The 17,335-nt window shown below is 34.7% G+C and overlaps 4 protein-coding genes across 8 annotated transcripts in view; all 4 read left to right on the forward strand.

Moving 5' to 3' along the window:
- The window catches only part of LOC129791559 (potassium/sodium hyperpolarization-activated cyclic nucleotide-gated channel 3), a 1,048,222-nt gene that overhangs the window by 978,206 nt on the left and 52,681 nt on the right, over positions 1 to 17,335 (forward strand). The gene's annotated exons all lie outside the window — the stretch shown is intronic.
- Positions 1 to 17,335, forward strand: part of LOC129791609 (uncharacterized) — a 309,820-nt gene that overhangs the window by 239,804 nt on the left and 52,681 nt on the right. The gene's annotated exons all lie outside the window — the stretch shown is intronic.
- The window catches only part of LOC129791557 (la-related protein Larp4B), a 48,069-nt gene that overhangs the window by 22,386 nt on the left and 8,348 nt on the right, over positions 1 to 17,335 (forward strand). For all 4 annotated transcript variants that reach the window (XM_055829743.1, XM_055829744.1, XM_055829746.1 and 1 more), the window contains 4 exons: positions 9,229 to 9,478; positions 10,842 to 10,982; positions 11,102 to 11,317; positions 15,634 to 16,521. In XM_055829743.1, the coding sequence (XP_055685718.1) occupies positions 9,229 to 9,478; positions 10,842 to 10,982; positions 11,102 to 11,317; positions 15,634 to 16,521 (1,495 nt within the window). The remainder of the gene's footprint in view (positions 1 to 9,228; positions 9,479 to 10,841; positions 10,983 to 11,101; positions 11,318 to 15,633; positions 16,522 to 17,335) is intronic.
- Positions 9 to 6,452, forward strand: LOC129791573 (uncharacterized). The gene is made up of 2 exons (XM_055829794.1): positions 9 to 3,489; positions 3,657 to 6,452. The coding sequence occupies exon 1, from the start codon at positions 940 to 942 to the stop codon at positions 3,421 to 3,423; it is 2,484 nt and encodes an 827-aa protein (XP_055685769.1). The 5' UTR covers positions 9 to 939; the 3' UTR covers positions 3,424 to 3,489; positions 3,657 to 6,452.

Consider the following 17,335-nt stretch of genomic DNA (forward strand, 5'->3'; position numbering starts at 1 on the left):
AACGAGACACCCAAACAATATTTCTCCCTCTCATACGTACCAGATTTGAGTGAGAGAATAAGAAAAACCATTGCGAAGTTTACACCAAACATCACATTGAGTTTCAAAACACACAACACCACCGAACGTCTTTTCTCCCAGCTCAAAGATAAAATTTCCCTTCTTGACCACACCAACGTTATCTACAAATTGTCCTGCAGCTGTGGATTAGGATACGTGGGTCGTACTAGCAGAAAACTTGGGCAGCGCATTTCTGAGCACGTAAGGTCTTTGAAAGACACCACCAGGGTTTCCTCCTCTTTGGTGGGACACTGCCGTGAACATCGTACTCATTCCTTTGACTTCGACAACCCCAAGATTTTGAGTCAGACGAGATTTTCCCGCCATTTGAACGTTATGGAGATGTTCTTTATTCGGCTCCAGCAGACTGGTTTGGTCAACGATCGACAGGAAGGCAGCTCCCTTTCGCCGTACTACTCACCAGTGATCTGGCAGAGTTCCCGTGACGTGGTGGTGCCCAATGGTTGACGTCAGTGTTTGTTCATTTCAACATTATGTTTAGTTTTTCTCAATTTTCAATTACGCCTTGCTAATGTAAGTTTCTTTATTAATTTCTTTTGCTTTTGCTCATCCGCTATGGAATTGTATACGCGTTTTTCTTCCAAAAAGTTTTTACTTAGTTTTTTCCGTTAAATTTTTTAAAAAAAGTTTGTAAAAATTTTTCTTAAAGAAATCTTTGTAAATTTTCTCCCCCTTCCCAGAGCCTGATGATGCTAATTAAATCTATTAGCGAAACGTCGCTATTTAGCATAAAATAAGCTTGCATTATTATTGACTGCGATCCGAAGCTACCTCAAACACAACATTACACAGTCGTTAAAAAGTTCCCTCAAATTCATCATTTCGGACAAAGAAGCCCCTTCCAGACGTCTCAATATCATGCCCTCTTTTTTCAAATCTGTTGAATCGTCCTCTGGACCACAGGCCTCTTCTTTCAAGCTTCTTGCGAAGCTCCACCTGAAGCAAGTTAGAGCTCTTGCAAAGAAGGATTTCTTGCTGAAGTGCAGAAGATTTGGTTTGTTCCCTCCACACATCAGTAACTGTTTTAATTGCCTGAACAACACTTTGGTCACTTCATCGCCATTCACCGACCGTTGGGAAAGAATAATTGTCGAGTTCAAAAATAAAACCCTGAATTTGGAAATCAAACAAGTGCACTGGGAACTAAAGCAATTGGACAAAAAGAAGAACTCCCTTGTTGCATCATTACGAGGTCATGAGTCTCTCAGCACCTTTGTTCAGTTGCAAGAGGTCTTTATGAATAGGAAATTGAAACGAATTGTCGCCGCCCAGGAGGGCAAAATTAATGGTCTCAAATCGCGTTCTCAAGATTTTGCTGTTTCTTCCACCAGTGACTGGCTGATCAATCTCACTGATAAGACCATTCCTCATGAGGCCACTTTCTTGCTTAGTTTGGGACCTAAGATGGGGCTCCCTTTGGACAGTAAGGGTGACGTTCCTCTTCCCCAGATGATCGCGGAGATTGAGTCGATTGTTCAGTCCATCGACAGCTCTGAAGAGGACCTCAATCGTCTCCGTTCTGAAGTCACGGGCAATATCAAGAATTTTTTCCACAAAAACAAGAGGGAATTACCACACGAGAAGAGGCTCAAGATTGCCAAACAGATTACGTCACGTTTCTTGAAAGATAACCCTGATATAATTGTCACTAGATCTGATAAGGGCAATAAATCCGTTGTCATGTCCAAGGAAGAATATCTGGAAAAGATGAGGCTGTTAGTGGGTGACCAAGAGACTTACAAGCTTTCCCACAAGGATCTCACAACTTTTTATCAAACCAAAAACAATGAACTGGTCAGCATTTTATTTGAAGGTGGACACTTTGATCTGCTGACAAAAAGATCCCTGATGACATATAAAGCTCTCCCTCCCAGGATCTACGGATTACCCAAGATCCACAAATCTGGAGTACCACTTCGACCTATTGTGAGCTGTATAGGGTCGCCCACGCACGCTCTCAGCAAATTCTGCAGTGACATCTTAAAGAATTTGACGTTTAACTCCCCATACAATGTCAAGAATTCTTTTGAATTCGTTGACAGGATCAGCCAGCATACCATTGAGGACGATGAGATTATTGTCAGCTTCGACGTTGTCTCGTTGTTCACGAACATACCCAGGAGTTTGGTGCTTGAAGTGATTGAGAGAGATTGGAGTGCCATCGAACGCCACACCACCATTCCTTTTTGTCTTTTCAAGAGGATGGTCTCTCTCATTATGCAAAGTGGCTTTTTCAAATTCCGAGGACAGTTTTATGCACAATTGGAGGGGATGCCCATGGGTGGATGTTTATCTCCGGTGGTGGCTGACATAGTATTGGACCATGTTATTTCGGAGGCGCTGAGGGTACTTCCATCTCCCCCCAAATTGATCACAAAGTACGTGGACGATCTTTTTCTTATCCTAAAAAGAGATGAGATTGATAACACCTTGGATACGTTTAACAGCATACACAGCAAAATCACTTTTACGTGTGAGAGGGAAGTTGATTGCTGCATTCCTTATTTGGACACTGTCGTGACACGACACTGTGACGGTTCTCTGTCCACCAGCTGGTACAGGAAGCCCATCGCTTCAGGGAGATTGCTCAATTATTTGTCGGCGCATCCACTGTCCCAAAAACTCAATACGGTCCAGGGTTTCATTCATAGAGTGACCAAACTAACCACAAACAGCGAATTTGACACCAAGAAAATTATCTTTGAGACACTTCAAGAGAATGGTTATCCAAAACAGCTGATCAATAAGATGTGCCTTCGTGCGAATAACACGACGATCGACGATCCGCCTGCTGCTGATGTCACTGTGGGAGAGAACGAGACACCCAAACAATATTTCTCCCTCTCATACGTACCAGATTTGAGTGAGAGAATAAGAAAAACCATTGCGAAGTTTACACCAAACATCACATTGAGTTTCAAAACACACAACACCACCGAACGTCTTTTCTCCCAGCTCAAAGATAAAATTTCCCTTCTTGACCACACCAACGTTATCTACAAATTGTCCTGCAGCTGTGGATTAGGATACGTGGGTCGTACTAGCAGAAAACTTGGGCAGCGCATTTCTGAGCACGTAAGGTCTTTGAAAGACACCACCAGGGTTTCCTCCTCTTTGGTGGGACACTGCCGTGAACATCGTACTCATTCCTTTGACTTCGACAACCCCAAGATTTTGAGTCAGACGAGATTTTCCCGCCATTTGAACGTTATGGAGATGTTCTTTATTCGGCTCCAGCAGACTGGTTTGGTCAACGATCGACAGGAAGGCAGCTCCCTTTCGCCGTACTACTCACCAGTGATCTGGCAGAGTTCCCGTGACGTGGTGGTGCCCAATGGTTGACGTCAGTGTTTGTTCATTTCAACATTATGTTTAGTTTTTCTCAATTTTCAATTACGCCTTGCTAATGTAAGTTTCTTTATTAATTTCTTTTGCTTTTGCTCATCCGCTATGGAATTGTATACGCGTTTTTCTTCCAAAAAGTTTTTACTTAGTTTTTTCCGTTAAATTTTTTAAAAAAAGTTTGTAAAAATTTTTCTTAAAGAAATCTTTGTAAATTTTCTCCCCCTTCCCAGAGCCTGATGATGCTAATTAAATCTATTAGCGAAACGTCGCTATTTAGCATAAAATAAGCTTGCATTATTATTGACTGCGATCCGAAGCTACCTCAAACACAACATTACACAGTCGTTAAAAAGTTCCCTCAAATCTCAAAGATCCGCATTGCCAAGAATTTACAAAAATATTTACCAATAAGTCATGCAAAAATTATTAACAATTGGAAACAATTTAGTTACAATCAATGAATTTTTTTAGATCTTGATGAGAATCAATTGCAAAAACGGTACCTCTTCCCCTCTTACGCAGCAGAATTCGACCTTGTTGGTGCCACGCAAAAGCCCAGCCTTTTTTCGTAGCAGCCTCTCTTGCTTTATTGAACAGCTCCCTACGGGATTTGCTCAATCTCTCACTCACGCTCAACTCGATTGGTATTCCCCCAAACTCAATTGCCGTTGATCCAGACCTTTTTCGATTTCTCCAGTGTTGCATTGCAATCTCTCTTGTCCGCCTCGAAGCAAAACGCACAATCATGACACAATTTTTTCCTGGATTATCAGCAGCGTCCCGCTCTTTGGAACCAGATTGATTTTTTGCCACTATTTTTTTCTTAATGATGGTAACTTGATCCAAATCACCTTGATCCACAGAAATTCCAATTTCCTTCAAGGTACACTCAGCTTGAGCAAACTTGCGTTTTTCGTTGACATTGGGTATACCATCTATCACAATTGCATTCAAGTCACAAGGTTCTGGGTCCACATCACTCAAACGATCCTCCAGAGAGATGATCTTAGCTTTCAACGCATCATTTTCTTCCTTCAGTCCAGTGAGTTCCTTTGAGAATGACGAAAAAATTGTTTCCATTTTCTCCATATATTTGTCCACTCGATCAAATCTCCTTTCAAAGAACAATATGATACTCAACTTCAAAAAATCGTCAAAAGCAGATAAAGATTTGCCCGAAAATGTTAAAAGCTACGTAGCCATTGTGTTTTTTATGCTTCTTTGCATACATGAAACATTGCAGTTGATGTTCTATCAATAATATTTGACAATAAGAATTTTTGAAATATATTTTGAAGATACTCAACTTCAAAAAATCGTCAAAAGCAGATAAAGATTTGCCTAAAAATGTTAAAAGTACATCATTATTGTGTTTTTTTGCTTCTTTGCATACATGAAACATGGCAGTTGATGTTTCATCAATAATATTTGCTAAGAAGAATTTTTGAAACATATTCTTGAGATAGTCAATTTGAAAAATGTTTCAAAAACATTTTGAAAAAATTCTTTGAAGAAACATTAGCGCAAATGTTTCATGCAGTATCATTAGAATTCTCTTTCTCAAGTGGGCAAGATATGATTTTTTTTTCATTTATTCTACAAAATGTCGTATTGAAATAAAAAAAAAAAATAGCTCCACACTTAATGACTCACCGGATTTACCTAAATACAGTTTCCCATAATTTTATCTCGCAGAAATTCTTACACTCAGAGAAAAGGTTTTAAAATGTTTCTTACAACATAATAAGTTTCTTTTTTTTTTGCCTTATAGAATTCTTTCCAAGTTTATTTATCATTGATGGTAAAATGGGGAGAAATGCAAAGTCTGCCCTCTTTTCATGTTGGAATTTAACATTATTTTTTTTTTATAACTTTCTCACATAATAAGATTAGGTGTGCCACTGTGCCTGGCTCATTTCTATTGACGATGTGTTGTTGTTAGTTAATAGTGCTGTGAGTAAGCAAAGTTGAGAAGTTGAGTGAAGGCAGCGTCCGGCAATTTGGGTCTCTCTTGCACACAAAAGTGCATATAGTGATAAATCTTTTTTTTTCTGGTGAGTCCAGCCAAGAGAAAATTTTAATTTTCTTTCCTTTTTTCACGTCAAGAAAGAAAAAACTTAAAGTAATGCCAAATTTTGCAAATAAATCCATTAACTGACAAACAAAGAAGATCCTTCGTTACATTGCACAGACACCGTCTATACGATACAATGTTGTCTTGACGGTGAGAGAAGAGAAAAAGAAGCGATTGATGGTATAACAACGAATATAATATTAATTCTAAATGCAAAATCATTAAATTGCGAACCTTGAAAATATTCCATCTCACAACACAAATTCTAATTGTGTGTGGAAGTGTGTGCAGTAGCAAAAAAAAAAAGACGGTGGATATATAATTTATTTTAAAAATAGCCATCGACTAAGTAACTTAAGAATGTATAGTGATATTTGCTGAATGCGTGCAAAAAAAATCATTATAACAAAAATAATTGAGAAGTTTTCACGGGAAGGCTCATTGAAATATTTTAAAAATAAAAAAAAATGCTGTGTAGATTAAAATCATAAGTGGAAGGAACTTTGCATGATACTCGCATTGGTATTGAGATGAAATTCTGATTATTTCAATAAGATTTAGGTGTTTGGGAATTGAGGGGAAAATTGAATGTTTTTGGGGTAGAAAAATCGAGGAAAAAATAATTTCATTTACTTGAAATTAATTAGTAATTATTTTTTAACGTTTTAATTAATAATTAAATTTAGATCAAATTAAAATAATTAAAATTAAATTCAAAGATCACAGATTGGCGAAAGCTTAAAAAATAGGTACTAAAGTTAAGCTTGAAGTCCTAAAGTCAAGCCAATAAGTACTTAAATCAAACATAAAAATATTAAATAAATTCAAAATGAAAAAAATATCTAATTTTTAATTCTCTAGAAGCTTAGATTGATAAGCAAAATCATAAAAAGTACTAAAAATCGACCATAAAAGTACCTACTAAATTCAATGCTAAAAGTACCTACTAAAATTAAGCCCAAAAAGTTCTAAATTCAAATTGGCCGAAAATAATTCGATTTTGAAACATGTAAAGAGTTAGATTGACCAGAAAGCTTCAAACAGTACTAGAATAAAGCCTAAAAGTGCTAAATTCAAGGAAAAAAAAATTAAAATTGAATAAATATTTTTAAAAAAATTAATTTTTTATAGATTTTTTATAAAAAATAAAATTAATTTTTCTTTAATTCTCTGACGCTTTTTTATGATTTCAAAATAAATTTTGGCATATTTCCTGCATAGAGTCATCTCCTCGCACAACGTTCAATATTGGGTGAAATTCACTAGTCAGACAGTCTTAAGATTCCTTAAGAAAGACTTCAGTTTTGTAATTTTTTTTTTAAAGTTTTCTTAAGATTCTTTAAGTTGGCTTAAAATTTGGTAGGAAAAATCTAAAGAATTTTATTTTTTTCCTAAGAAATCTTAAGTTTTCTTAAGCGAAACTTAAGATTTTTAAGTAAATTGAGGAAAATACATATTTGTGATGATTTTTACGAATTTCAATGCCTCAAGACGATCAGAAAATGTCATCGAAAAATGCATTTTGCTCGATTTACTTAAGAAATCTTAAGTTTCGTTTAAGAAAGCTTAAAAATCTTAAATTTTTCTTACGATCTTAAGTTTTTTCTTAAGGATTCGTAAGAAATCTTTTGAAAACTTAACACATTCTTAAGAAAACTTTAAAAAAATCTTATGAAAATCTAAGTATTTCTTGAGAAAACCTAAGTCTGTCTGACTAATGAATTTCATCCATTGTTTTGTGGAATTTTCCACACACGCAGTTAGTGCTTTAGTGAAATTCTTACTAGTTCATTTCCTTTATTTCTCCTTACACTCTGGCATTATTAAGTAGTTGTGTTGTGGTGCGTTTATCTGCGAACGCCCCAAAAGTGCTCACATTACAATTTTGTCAAAGAAAATTTATAAATTCCCACAAATTGATAAGAATTATTTTGCTGCAGCTGTATAGTTTCTACATTTTTTTTTCTGATATTACTCTTATACATTGTATTGTATCCATCTATTTTTAAACATTAACTGAATTGCAGAGAGAGAGAGAGAATAAATTTATGAGTACATTTGTTAACTAATTTTTTTGTCTTTATTTCTATTATAAATTCCTGAAAAATGTAGGAGAATTGTTTAATTTTCTAACATGTTAATTTTTTTTCATTCGTTCGTTGGTTGGTTGATAAGAAAGCCACTAAATTTTCTCTCAGAAGTTGCTTGTCAGATTTTTTTATTCTTATTTATTGCACAGCTTATTTATACTCAAGTGTGTGTGTGTGTGCGTAGGAAAAAATAATGTGTGGAAACTCAAAAATTGTGGAAACGGTGTGCTTCTGCATTACTTTTGGCACGATGAACTCGTTTGATTTTTAACACGGGGTCAGTAATAAGGTAATCAGTTGATAATGTTGAAATCGTTGAAATATTTCGGGAATATTGTGAGGAAATTGATTTCGAGAAATTTTGATAGAATTGAAGAAATAAATTATCTTAAATAAATTTATTTGAACAAAAATTAAAAATGTTAAGAAGACGTTAGAAAGTTTAAACTTTTTTATTAAGAAATATTGAAGTGTTCGTTAAGCACTGTAAGAAATTTTCATTGGCTAAGAATCGAAGAAGTTAAATATTAATCGTTAAAAGTTTTTCTGATTAAATCTTAATTCTTTAAAAGGTTAGAAACCGTAAAAACTTTATTAAAAAAAAAAATACAAAAATTTTTGTTTTATATAAAAGGTTAAAGTTCATTAATTTGAAACACAGCAGGTTAAAAATTTGTTACAAATAATCCGAAGAAAATCAATGGAGTTTCAGAAAAAGCTTTCAAGCCTTAATTCAATAAAATAAAATTTCAAACTAGATTAATTAATTTTAGAGAGTTTACAACTTGAGCCCCCCAATCAAACGAGAACAAATTTCATTTAAAACCGGGAATAAGTAGGTAAAGCACTGAAATATTCTTTTGGAGGAAAAAGAATCAACAATCTAATAATTTAATAAGAAATAATAATTGAATTTTATGAAAAAGTAGCGAATTTGTATGGGAGTATATAGTAAAAAAAAAGAACGTGGTCTAATAAATTCCTTGAAACACTAAATATCGTTTTGAAGGTGAGGTTGGGGGCGGAATCCCAAATATTTCTATCTTTATTACGAATTTTAACAGGATCGACCCAGCAGTTTCAAAGGAGTTCATTTGCCACAAACATTTTTTTAAAATTATTGTATAATTTATGATTTTGAAGGAGTTTATTCGTTTTGTTTGGGAAAACCTCATCATTCGAGGAAACAATCGGAATACGCAATACACGTATAATTGTGTGGAAAAGATACAAAAAAAAAGATTTTAAAAAATGCCACATTGATGATTTTTGACAAGACTTCATGCAAAAAGGAGGCAAAAAACACAATTGTGACGTCATTGTTTCAATTTTTTGATCAAATCTTTCCCAACTTATTTCACAGCCATTTGAAATTTCGTTAGAATTTATTTATCTCTCAATGATTGTGAAATAAATACTTTTATTAATTTAAAATGAAATAAAAAACAAAAACATTGATTAACTTTTCCCCACATTCCTCTATTTAATAGAGATGGAAAAGAAAGAGTAAAGAATCACGAGGAAAGGAAGGAAGGAATGCGTTGCGGGGAGGAACAATGTGTTTGGTGTACAATGAGGGAAATACCCGCGGAATAATTGCTTATAAAATGTTTTTTTTTTTGTTGCTTTTCTTTCCAGAGAGAACCTTGCAAATGACACGTATCTAATCACACAGATGGATAATGATCAGTACGTTCCAATATGGACAGTGGCGAACTTCAATCAGGTGAAGAAGTTGACAAAAGACATAAAGTTGATCACTGAAGTACTGAGGGAGTCACCAAATGTCCAAGTGGACGATGAGGGTCTCAAAGTGCGCCCAAATCACAAACGATGCATCGTTATTCTGAGGGAAATTTCCGATCATACACCTGTTGAAGATGTCAAGGTAAAAATGCTTTTTTTTTCTCTCACTCAGCGTGATTCCTTATCAATTTACTTTTTTTTTCTTTTCGAGGCAACAAAAGTTTCTCTCTGTTAAATGATAAAAAATAAACGTTGCAAAAAGGTGTAGGGGAAACTGGGTTAATTCGGTGAATTTTTGGAAGATAATTTTTTCTGAATTCCGTGGAAGTATTTGAGATTTCCCATGGCAACTATTTTATAGGAAATTTTCCGGGCTACAACTTTGTCTCAGACGATTTTTCTCTATCTCAATGGGAAAATCCTTTTTCAGGCTATTTTCCAAACCCTTCCTAATTTGCCTGTTCCAAAAATCCTGGGGTAAAACGGTTAATTGCGTTTTTTGTTCGCTAATCTTAATTTAATGAAATTATTTTAGCAAGGCACTATAATATCTATTGAGAATGAGAGATTTGTGTACCAATTAAAACTTTTTTTTAATAAAAAAAATACAAAAAATTAAAAAAAACGTTAAATTTAAGAAATTGCCTTTTTTATTTTTTTAGTTTATAAAAATTGATAATACTGAATGATCAAACATCCTAAATTGTATATAATAGTTATACTAATTAAGGGAAATTATTTTTTCAAAATTTTAAAAAGTTATTTTAAAAAAACACCAAATTCACCATTTTGCCCCAAGCGGTACTTTTTACTATCAGTGTTTTACGGGAAAACTTGGAAATTTTTTTCGGAAAATTCAGATTAGATTCGTGTTTAGCAATAGTTACTCTGTCTAAAAATGCATTTGGATCAAAAATATTGCAGAGAATTTCGCCAAAACTGAATTTGTAGTTGTGTAGTCAGAGTAACTTTGAGGTTCGAAAAATTTGTTTTTCAAAAAAAAGCCAAAATATTGGATCAATTGTTATGAAACTTTCTAGGCTAACAAAATTGGACAGATTAGCTCTCACTGCTTCTTGAGTTATTAATTTTTATTTTTTTTTCAAATTCACCATTTTACCCCAGTTACCCCTAATGTGTGCATGAAGAAATGTATATGTGGGAAATAAAAGATTGATAGTAGCTAAGTAAGAAAAAAAAGAAAGAGAAGGAAGAATTCGGGGAATGAAAGAAGTCAGACTTTTGTGTATTGTCTTACATTGATATTTTGTCTATTTTGCTGATTTTTTTCTTCAACTTTCTTCATGGCACGTGCTAAAGTGAAAAGAATCACATACACAGAGAGAAAGAGCTTGATGAAAGATGAAAGAAAGATGAAAAAAAATGTCTTTAGATATTTATATCTTAAGCGCAATCTAAAGAAGCATTGTTGGTTGTTTTTTTCTTTAAAGTATTTTAAAGTCTAACATTGAGCAATCATTTTGCTTCTTCTTCCATCATTGCAGAATTTATTCAACGGCGAAAATTGTCCCAGATTCATATCGTGTGAATTTGCTCACAATAATTCCTGGTACATAACATTTGAGTCAGATGAGGATGCACAGCAAGCCTACAAGTATTTGCGGGAGGAAGTTAAGGAATTTCAGGTAAAAATTTAACTTTCTTTTTCTTCTTCTTTTTTTTTCTTTTCAAAGAAAAAAGTTTTTTGTGTGAAGAATTTTGTAAGAAAAAAAATTAATTTTGGGTTTTGTGTTGCCGTCAACAGGGTAAACCAATAATGGCGCGCATTAAGGCAAAACCAATGTCACACAGGATGCCGATGACTCCTGTCCAGATGCCCATAAAGAATGGGTATCGAACGACACCACCACCAGGTGTGTACGACCCAACGGCAGCATATACGGCTCCACAGCGATTTGTCTATTCGAATGGTGCTTCAATTCCTCAAGGAACAGTTCCATATACTGGTCAAGTTATGTTTGTGAGTACAATCTCTTCTATATATAAATTTTTATTATAATTCCCCTTCTTTTTTTATTTAATTTTTATTTAAATCTTGAGCGTTCCATTTTATTTGTCAATCTTATTAAGAGAAAGAAAGAATTTCAGCCAAGGGGTGTTTATCTGAATGAAAATCTTCGGATCTTCGGATTTTTCGCCAAAGATTCGGAATATTCGCCAAGATTCGGATTATTCGCTAAGATTCGGTGGATTCGGTAGATTCGCCTATATTTTTGATGCACAAATAACACTTTTTAGGCCAAAAACTATAACTTATAGGCATTTCGCGTATTGTAGACGTATCTAAACGTGTTTGTTTGAATTTTTTGAACTTGGTATCAAATTTAGAACAATTCTTTTTGTAGAAAAAGGTTGAAATCGTCGGAAAATTCGATTCTCTAACTTCAGGTCCAAACTGTGCTTAAAAGCACGTTTTATACATTACATAACATATTTGCGGTGAAGAAAAGCTATTATAACCGTCCAGCACTTTTGTTAGTCAAGATTTGTCTTATAATTAGTAATTGGAATGTGAATAAACAATTATTATTATTATTATTAAAGATAGAGACATACGATTTGAAGTTTTCAATACAATATTAAGAAATCCAAAAATATTGTTTATTTATCTTCTATAGCAAAATACGTGTAAGTTGTTTTTTAATATTTAAAAAAAAGAACTAAAAGGATCATAATACATTTTATTTAAATGCTATCAATCTGCTAGATATCAAAGATTCAAAGATTCAAACAGGAAAATGAGTTAGTTTCTAATTTTATTTTTGGGAATAGTAAATGTGTTTAATAAAAAAAAAATAGTTAATTAACTTCTCACATTGAGTTCTATTTAATCACAAAGAAAAGTTTCTAAATCTGGATTTAAAAAAAATTCAAGACAAAACCAACATTTTGAAATTTTTTATTGATTCTTGGGATAATTAAATTAACTTGATTTCTTACAGAAAAACATTTAAAATTAACCCATTAATTGGTCATTGAACTATTTTAGTACGCCCGTCTAATTATCTCTGTAACTTTTAACCCTAATAGCGCCAATAAGCAATAATTGTCATATGTATAGAGCCAATAATTTCCCTTATTATATGAGAAGATTGGACAAAAAAGTAAAAAAAATATATCAGGACGATCCGAACAGCAGAAATTAAGTTATTATTAAAAATATAAAAATTGGAAATTAAAAAATTAACGAAACGATCAAATTACTTGCTTTAGCTCTGATTTTTATGGATTTTCTAAAAAAAAAACTAAAAAAAAAAGAAAAGAAAAATTTAGAGTTGCCAAAATACGAATATTTTTTTTAAATAAATTAATATTTTTTTTTTACTTTACTGCTCAGAAAATGTTTAGAAGATTCCAAAGTTCTCTATATAAAATAATTTTTCTTTAACAAAAATTATATTAAAAATTCATTAAGAAATAATTTTTATTTCTGTAAAATAAACAGAAGACTTCTGCTTTTCTCAAAATTATCCAAGATGTCAATAAAAGTTCATTTGACTGAAAGAATTTGCTCAGTTTGCAAAAAAAAAATTATGGGGTCGGTCACCTATCACATGGCAATGCGCGTGTGTGTTTTATTCTCAGCTTATAGAAGATTAAGCGCATAAATAAAGCATAAAAAGGTTTTATTTTCACAAAAATTGGGTAGAAGAGAGAGTTTTAGAAATTTTAATGCAAAAATTTTAGAATTTTGATTGAGAATTAAATTTTTTAGACAATTACAAAATTATTAGACTTTGCTTGCGCTAATTTATAAAATTTCTTGAGCATATCTGGGTTAATCCTTTCGCGTCCACGTGAAACATGAGGTCTTTTTATCGTGATATTTATTGCCTAGATGCTTTCCGAGGACTTTTCTCAGTCAGAACGTCTTTTTTGGCTTCTTTTGCGTGAATTTGATGCATTTGTAACTTGGAAAAATAAAATGTTTCACGTTTGGGTCAGTGTATGACCCAATAAACGCGAAAGGGTTAAATTTTCAAAAAGAAAAAATAAGCCAAGGAATCGCAGCTAAGAGGAAGTCAAAAATTGCAAGGAAAAAAAAAGATCAATCAGGTGGATTCGATCCAATGTTTTAAAGGTTGTAAAGGACGTAATTTTAACCTCTCGCCTATTTAGAGTCTTAAAATTGATTCTTTAATAACATTTTCAAATTACCATTTCTCTTCATTTGATTTCTTTGCAAGTCTGCAGAGTTTTTTAACAAACAAAAAAAAGTAAATGAAGGTTATTATTGCGCAAAAGTGAATCAATTTCATTTTTATTGAATATTTAAGAATTCATTTTTTCAAACTCTTTTTTTTTCATTGAGATCATTTTCCATTCACTTTGAGAAGAAAAAAATAATGTGTGCGATTTATATCTCATTTCGGGCGCAATATTCAAAAAAATCCGCCTAATCATCATTTTTCAATATCATCGCATTTACATTTTGAGGAGTATGAGAATATTTTTGTTTGTGGTGCACAAAGAGACGATGAAGTGAAGTAAAGTGAAGAAGTTGGAAGAAAAAAAAGGAAAGAAGAGTTTGTGCTTCGAAGAGACGCCTAAGGGGGCTTTTTTTGCGTATTCATTGCAAAAGCTTTTTCTTTTTGACTTACAATGAGAGTTTTTACGTGATCTATTAATAGGAGGAATGTCTTGTTTGTTGGTCACTCTAAAGGGGACCTTTAAATCAATTTAGAAGATTTTTTTTAAATTTAAATGTTTGATTCTTTCCAAGAGGGGTTTATCAGAATGAAATTATTCGGATGATTCGCAAAGGAAAATCAAATATTAGTCTAAGCATAAAAATGATAAATTCGAACATAAAAACTCTTAAATCAATTCAAAAATTAGTAAATTTAACCCCAAAAAAGTCTAAATTCGAGCCGATCAATATTTAGTTTTCAGTCTTAGAACAAAATTGAGGAATAAAACTTAAAGAAAAAAATATAAAAATCTAAAAAAGACTAAAGGAGTTTATTCAGGCTAATATGAAAGATGATCCTCTATCGCAGAACAATTTTAACCCATCTCATCTTGTAGGGGAACATAAAAAATAGAAGAATCGCGAGAGAAACTCCCCAATATCCACTGGGATCACATAGAAAAGTGCAGTGATAGAACAGTCCGGGAAATCATAACCTCAATTTGGGAACAACATTTAAATGAATAGGAGGAGCTCCATTGTGTTCGACCAGCGTGGCATCGGGACCTCTTGAGCATCTTTATAACCTTCCCAACCTTTCCTGCCTACCCGGATGAAGTTTTGAATGATTTATTGATATCCGAGAGAAAGCACTCCAAAAAGAGAGAAAAAAAAATCAACGACGGGAAGTCCGGAAAGACAGAAGTGAAGCAAAAATCATTCAAAACTTCATCCGGGTAGGCAGGAAAGGTTGGGAAGGTTATAAAGAAGCTCAAGAGGTCCCGATGCTACGCTGGTCGAACACAATAAAGGTCTTCCTATTCATTTCAATGGTGTTCCAAAATTGAGGTTATGTTTTCCCGGACTGTTCTATCACTGCACTTTTCTATGTGATCCCAGTGGATATTGGGGAGTTTCTCTCGCGATTCTTCTATTTTTTATGTTCCCCTACAAGATGAGATGGGTTAAAATTGTTCTGCGATAGAGGATCATCTTTCATACTAGCCTGAATAAACTCCTTTAAACCAAAAAGTTCTAAATACGTTTTTGGATTTTTTTCGGTTTTTAGCAAAAGATGTTTATGTGAAGTTAAAGCTAAATTATAAAGATCAAATGAGCTTAATCTGTTGTTCAAAGAAACCGAATTAAATAGGTAGTCAAAAGGTCTAGCTATCAAGGTAATTTAGATGAAAAAAATGGTTAAAAAAGCAGAAGTATTTCAGTGGCAGAATAATCTCGCTTAATTGTAGAACACATAGGCTATATGGATCCGGAAGGAATCCAACAGCCGTACAATTTAAAGTGCAGAAGAAGAAGAATTGTAGAACACTCAGATGTATATAGATACACGTTAAAAACGATTAGTTAATTCCAAAGTCCCTTAGACCCTTTTTGACGTGTATCCATATGCAATGCAACACCAGTGGAAACTTTAACCATTTTATTTTGTTAAAGTGTCCACTGGTGTTGCATTGCATATGGATACACGTCAAAAAGGGTCAGTTTGGTATTAAGTAAGTGTTTTTAACGTGTATCTATATACATCTGAGGGTTCGAGAATTAAGCTAAATTACCTTGATCGCTAGATTTTTTCTTTTTGACATATTTTTTGTTGATTTTCTTTTCTTTTTTTTCTGTCCTTTCAGCCATTCCAGCAGCAATTTTTTTCGGGCATAATCGGACAACCCTGGCCACACGGACCACCACCACCGGGACAGAATTTTGTCAACTACGAATTGGGGAATGTTTTCTCGGCGAACGGGTTGACGCCTCAGGTGTCCTTTGCCACAACCACCAAAACGCAGACGCCGCGGTATGCGAATCACCGCAGCAATGTGCGCAAGGGGCGATCGTCGAACAGTGATCATCGATCGCAGCAGGGTGGGAATGTTGAGCAGCAGCAACAACACCAAGTGCCGAATCATCGGGGAGGCGGTGCTGCGAGTCACCAGATGTACCATCACCTTGTTGGTGCACCGGCAGCACAACAGCCCGTTGCTGCGCTCCAGCCACAACTGGCGGCTGCACAGTCGGCAAAAGGGGCGCCGCAGCAGCAGCAGCAGCCAATGAAAGTGCAATCAAATGCCGGGGAGATGTACCACCAAGGGGGGAAGGTGCCGTCAACGGGGGCAACGGCGTCCTACCTCAAAAGTGTCGTCACGAGCGTGGGTGACGAGCGTGCCCTCATGTCTTCGCCAAATGTGCCACATCAAATTGCTGCTGTTGCCGTGAGTGCGCCGCAGCATCACTATCAGCAGCACCATCACGGCGGTGCTCAGCATCACCAGCCAACTCACTACCATCAGGCGCAGCAGCACCATCATCAGGTGGCGCCGCAGCAGCAGCAGCAGCAGCAGCAGCATCACATTCAAGTTTCCACGGCGCACATGGCGTCGCGTGATGAGGGGGAAAGCATTGCAATAGCCGGTTACAAAACGGCAACAGTGAGTGTTGGTGGAGCTGCTGGGATTCCCATTGTATCCACCCTATTGCCGCCACTGCCACAGCATCATCACCATCATCATCACCAGCAGGTTAGTTGGTTACTTTTCATTGAATTAAAAAAAAATGTACTGGTAAGCTGACCAAGCTTACGGGAGCTGTGTTTCTTTCAGTGTACCAATTTTGTGAGAGCAAACTAGAACGCGAATTTGTTTAAATACATGCAAAATCGGGAAAAGTTGAAAAGTCATACCCTAAGAAATGTTTGGAAGGCCATATCTCGAGAACGGATCCATAGATTTTCATAAATTTTTTTTTGTTTGAAAGGTCTTGAAGTCAGCTACAACATATCGAAAAATGAAAAAAAATTATGTCGCCATTTTCGAAAAATTCGAGTTCGAAATTTTCGAAAACTTTGTTTTCGATTTTAGCGCCTCTTGCGGTCATTTCTCGAAGTTGCAATGTTCTAGACATTTGTAGGGTTTCTCGAAACCTTTCATTTGCGCTTGAGTTGATCAAGATCGGACTTGTAGAACCTGAGATATGACATGCCAACTTTGGAAGGCTATATCTCGAGAACGGATCCATAGATTTTCTTCATTTTTGGCATGAAGCTAGATAATATGGTCAGCTATAACATATCAAAAAATGAAAAAATTTATGTCGCCGTTTTCGAGATATTCATCGAAAACTCATCGAAAATTTTGTTTTTGATTTTTGGCCCCCTAGCGGTCACTTTTGAAACTTCGGATGTTCTAGAGAGTTGTAGGGTTTGTTGAGATCTTTCATTTGACCCCGGGTTGATCAAAATCGGTCAAGCCGTTTTCGAGTTATGGTCGATTTTCGATGAAAAATTTTGGCGGTTATATTGACTAAACGGCTTGACCGATTTTCGAAAGTGAGGTA

This window comes from Lutzomyia longipalpis, chromosome 3, assembly GCF_024334085.1.
Source record: "Lutzomyia longipalpis isolate SR_M1_2022 chromosome 3, ASM2433408v1".
NCBI classification, from domain to species: domain Eukaryota; kingdom Metazoa; phylum Arthropoda; class Insecta; order Diptera; family Psychodidae; genus Lutzomyia; species Lutzomyia longipalpis.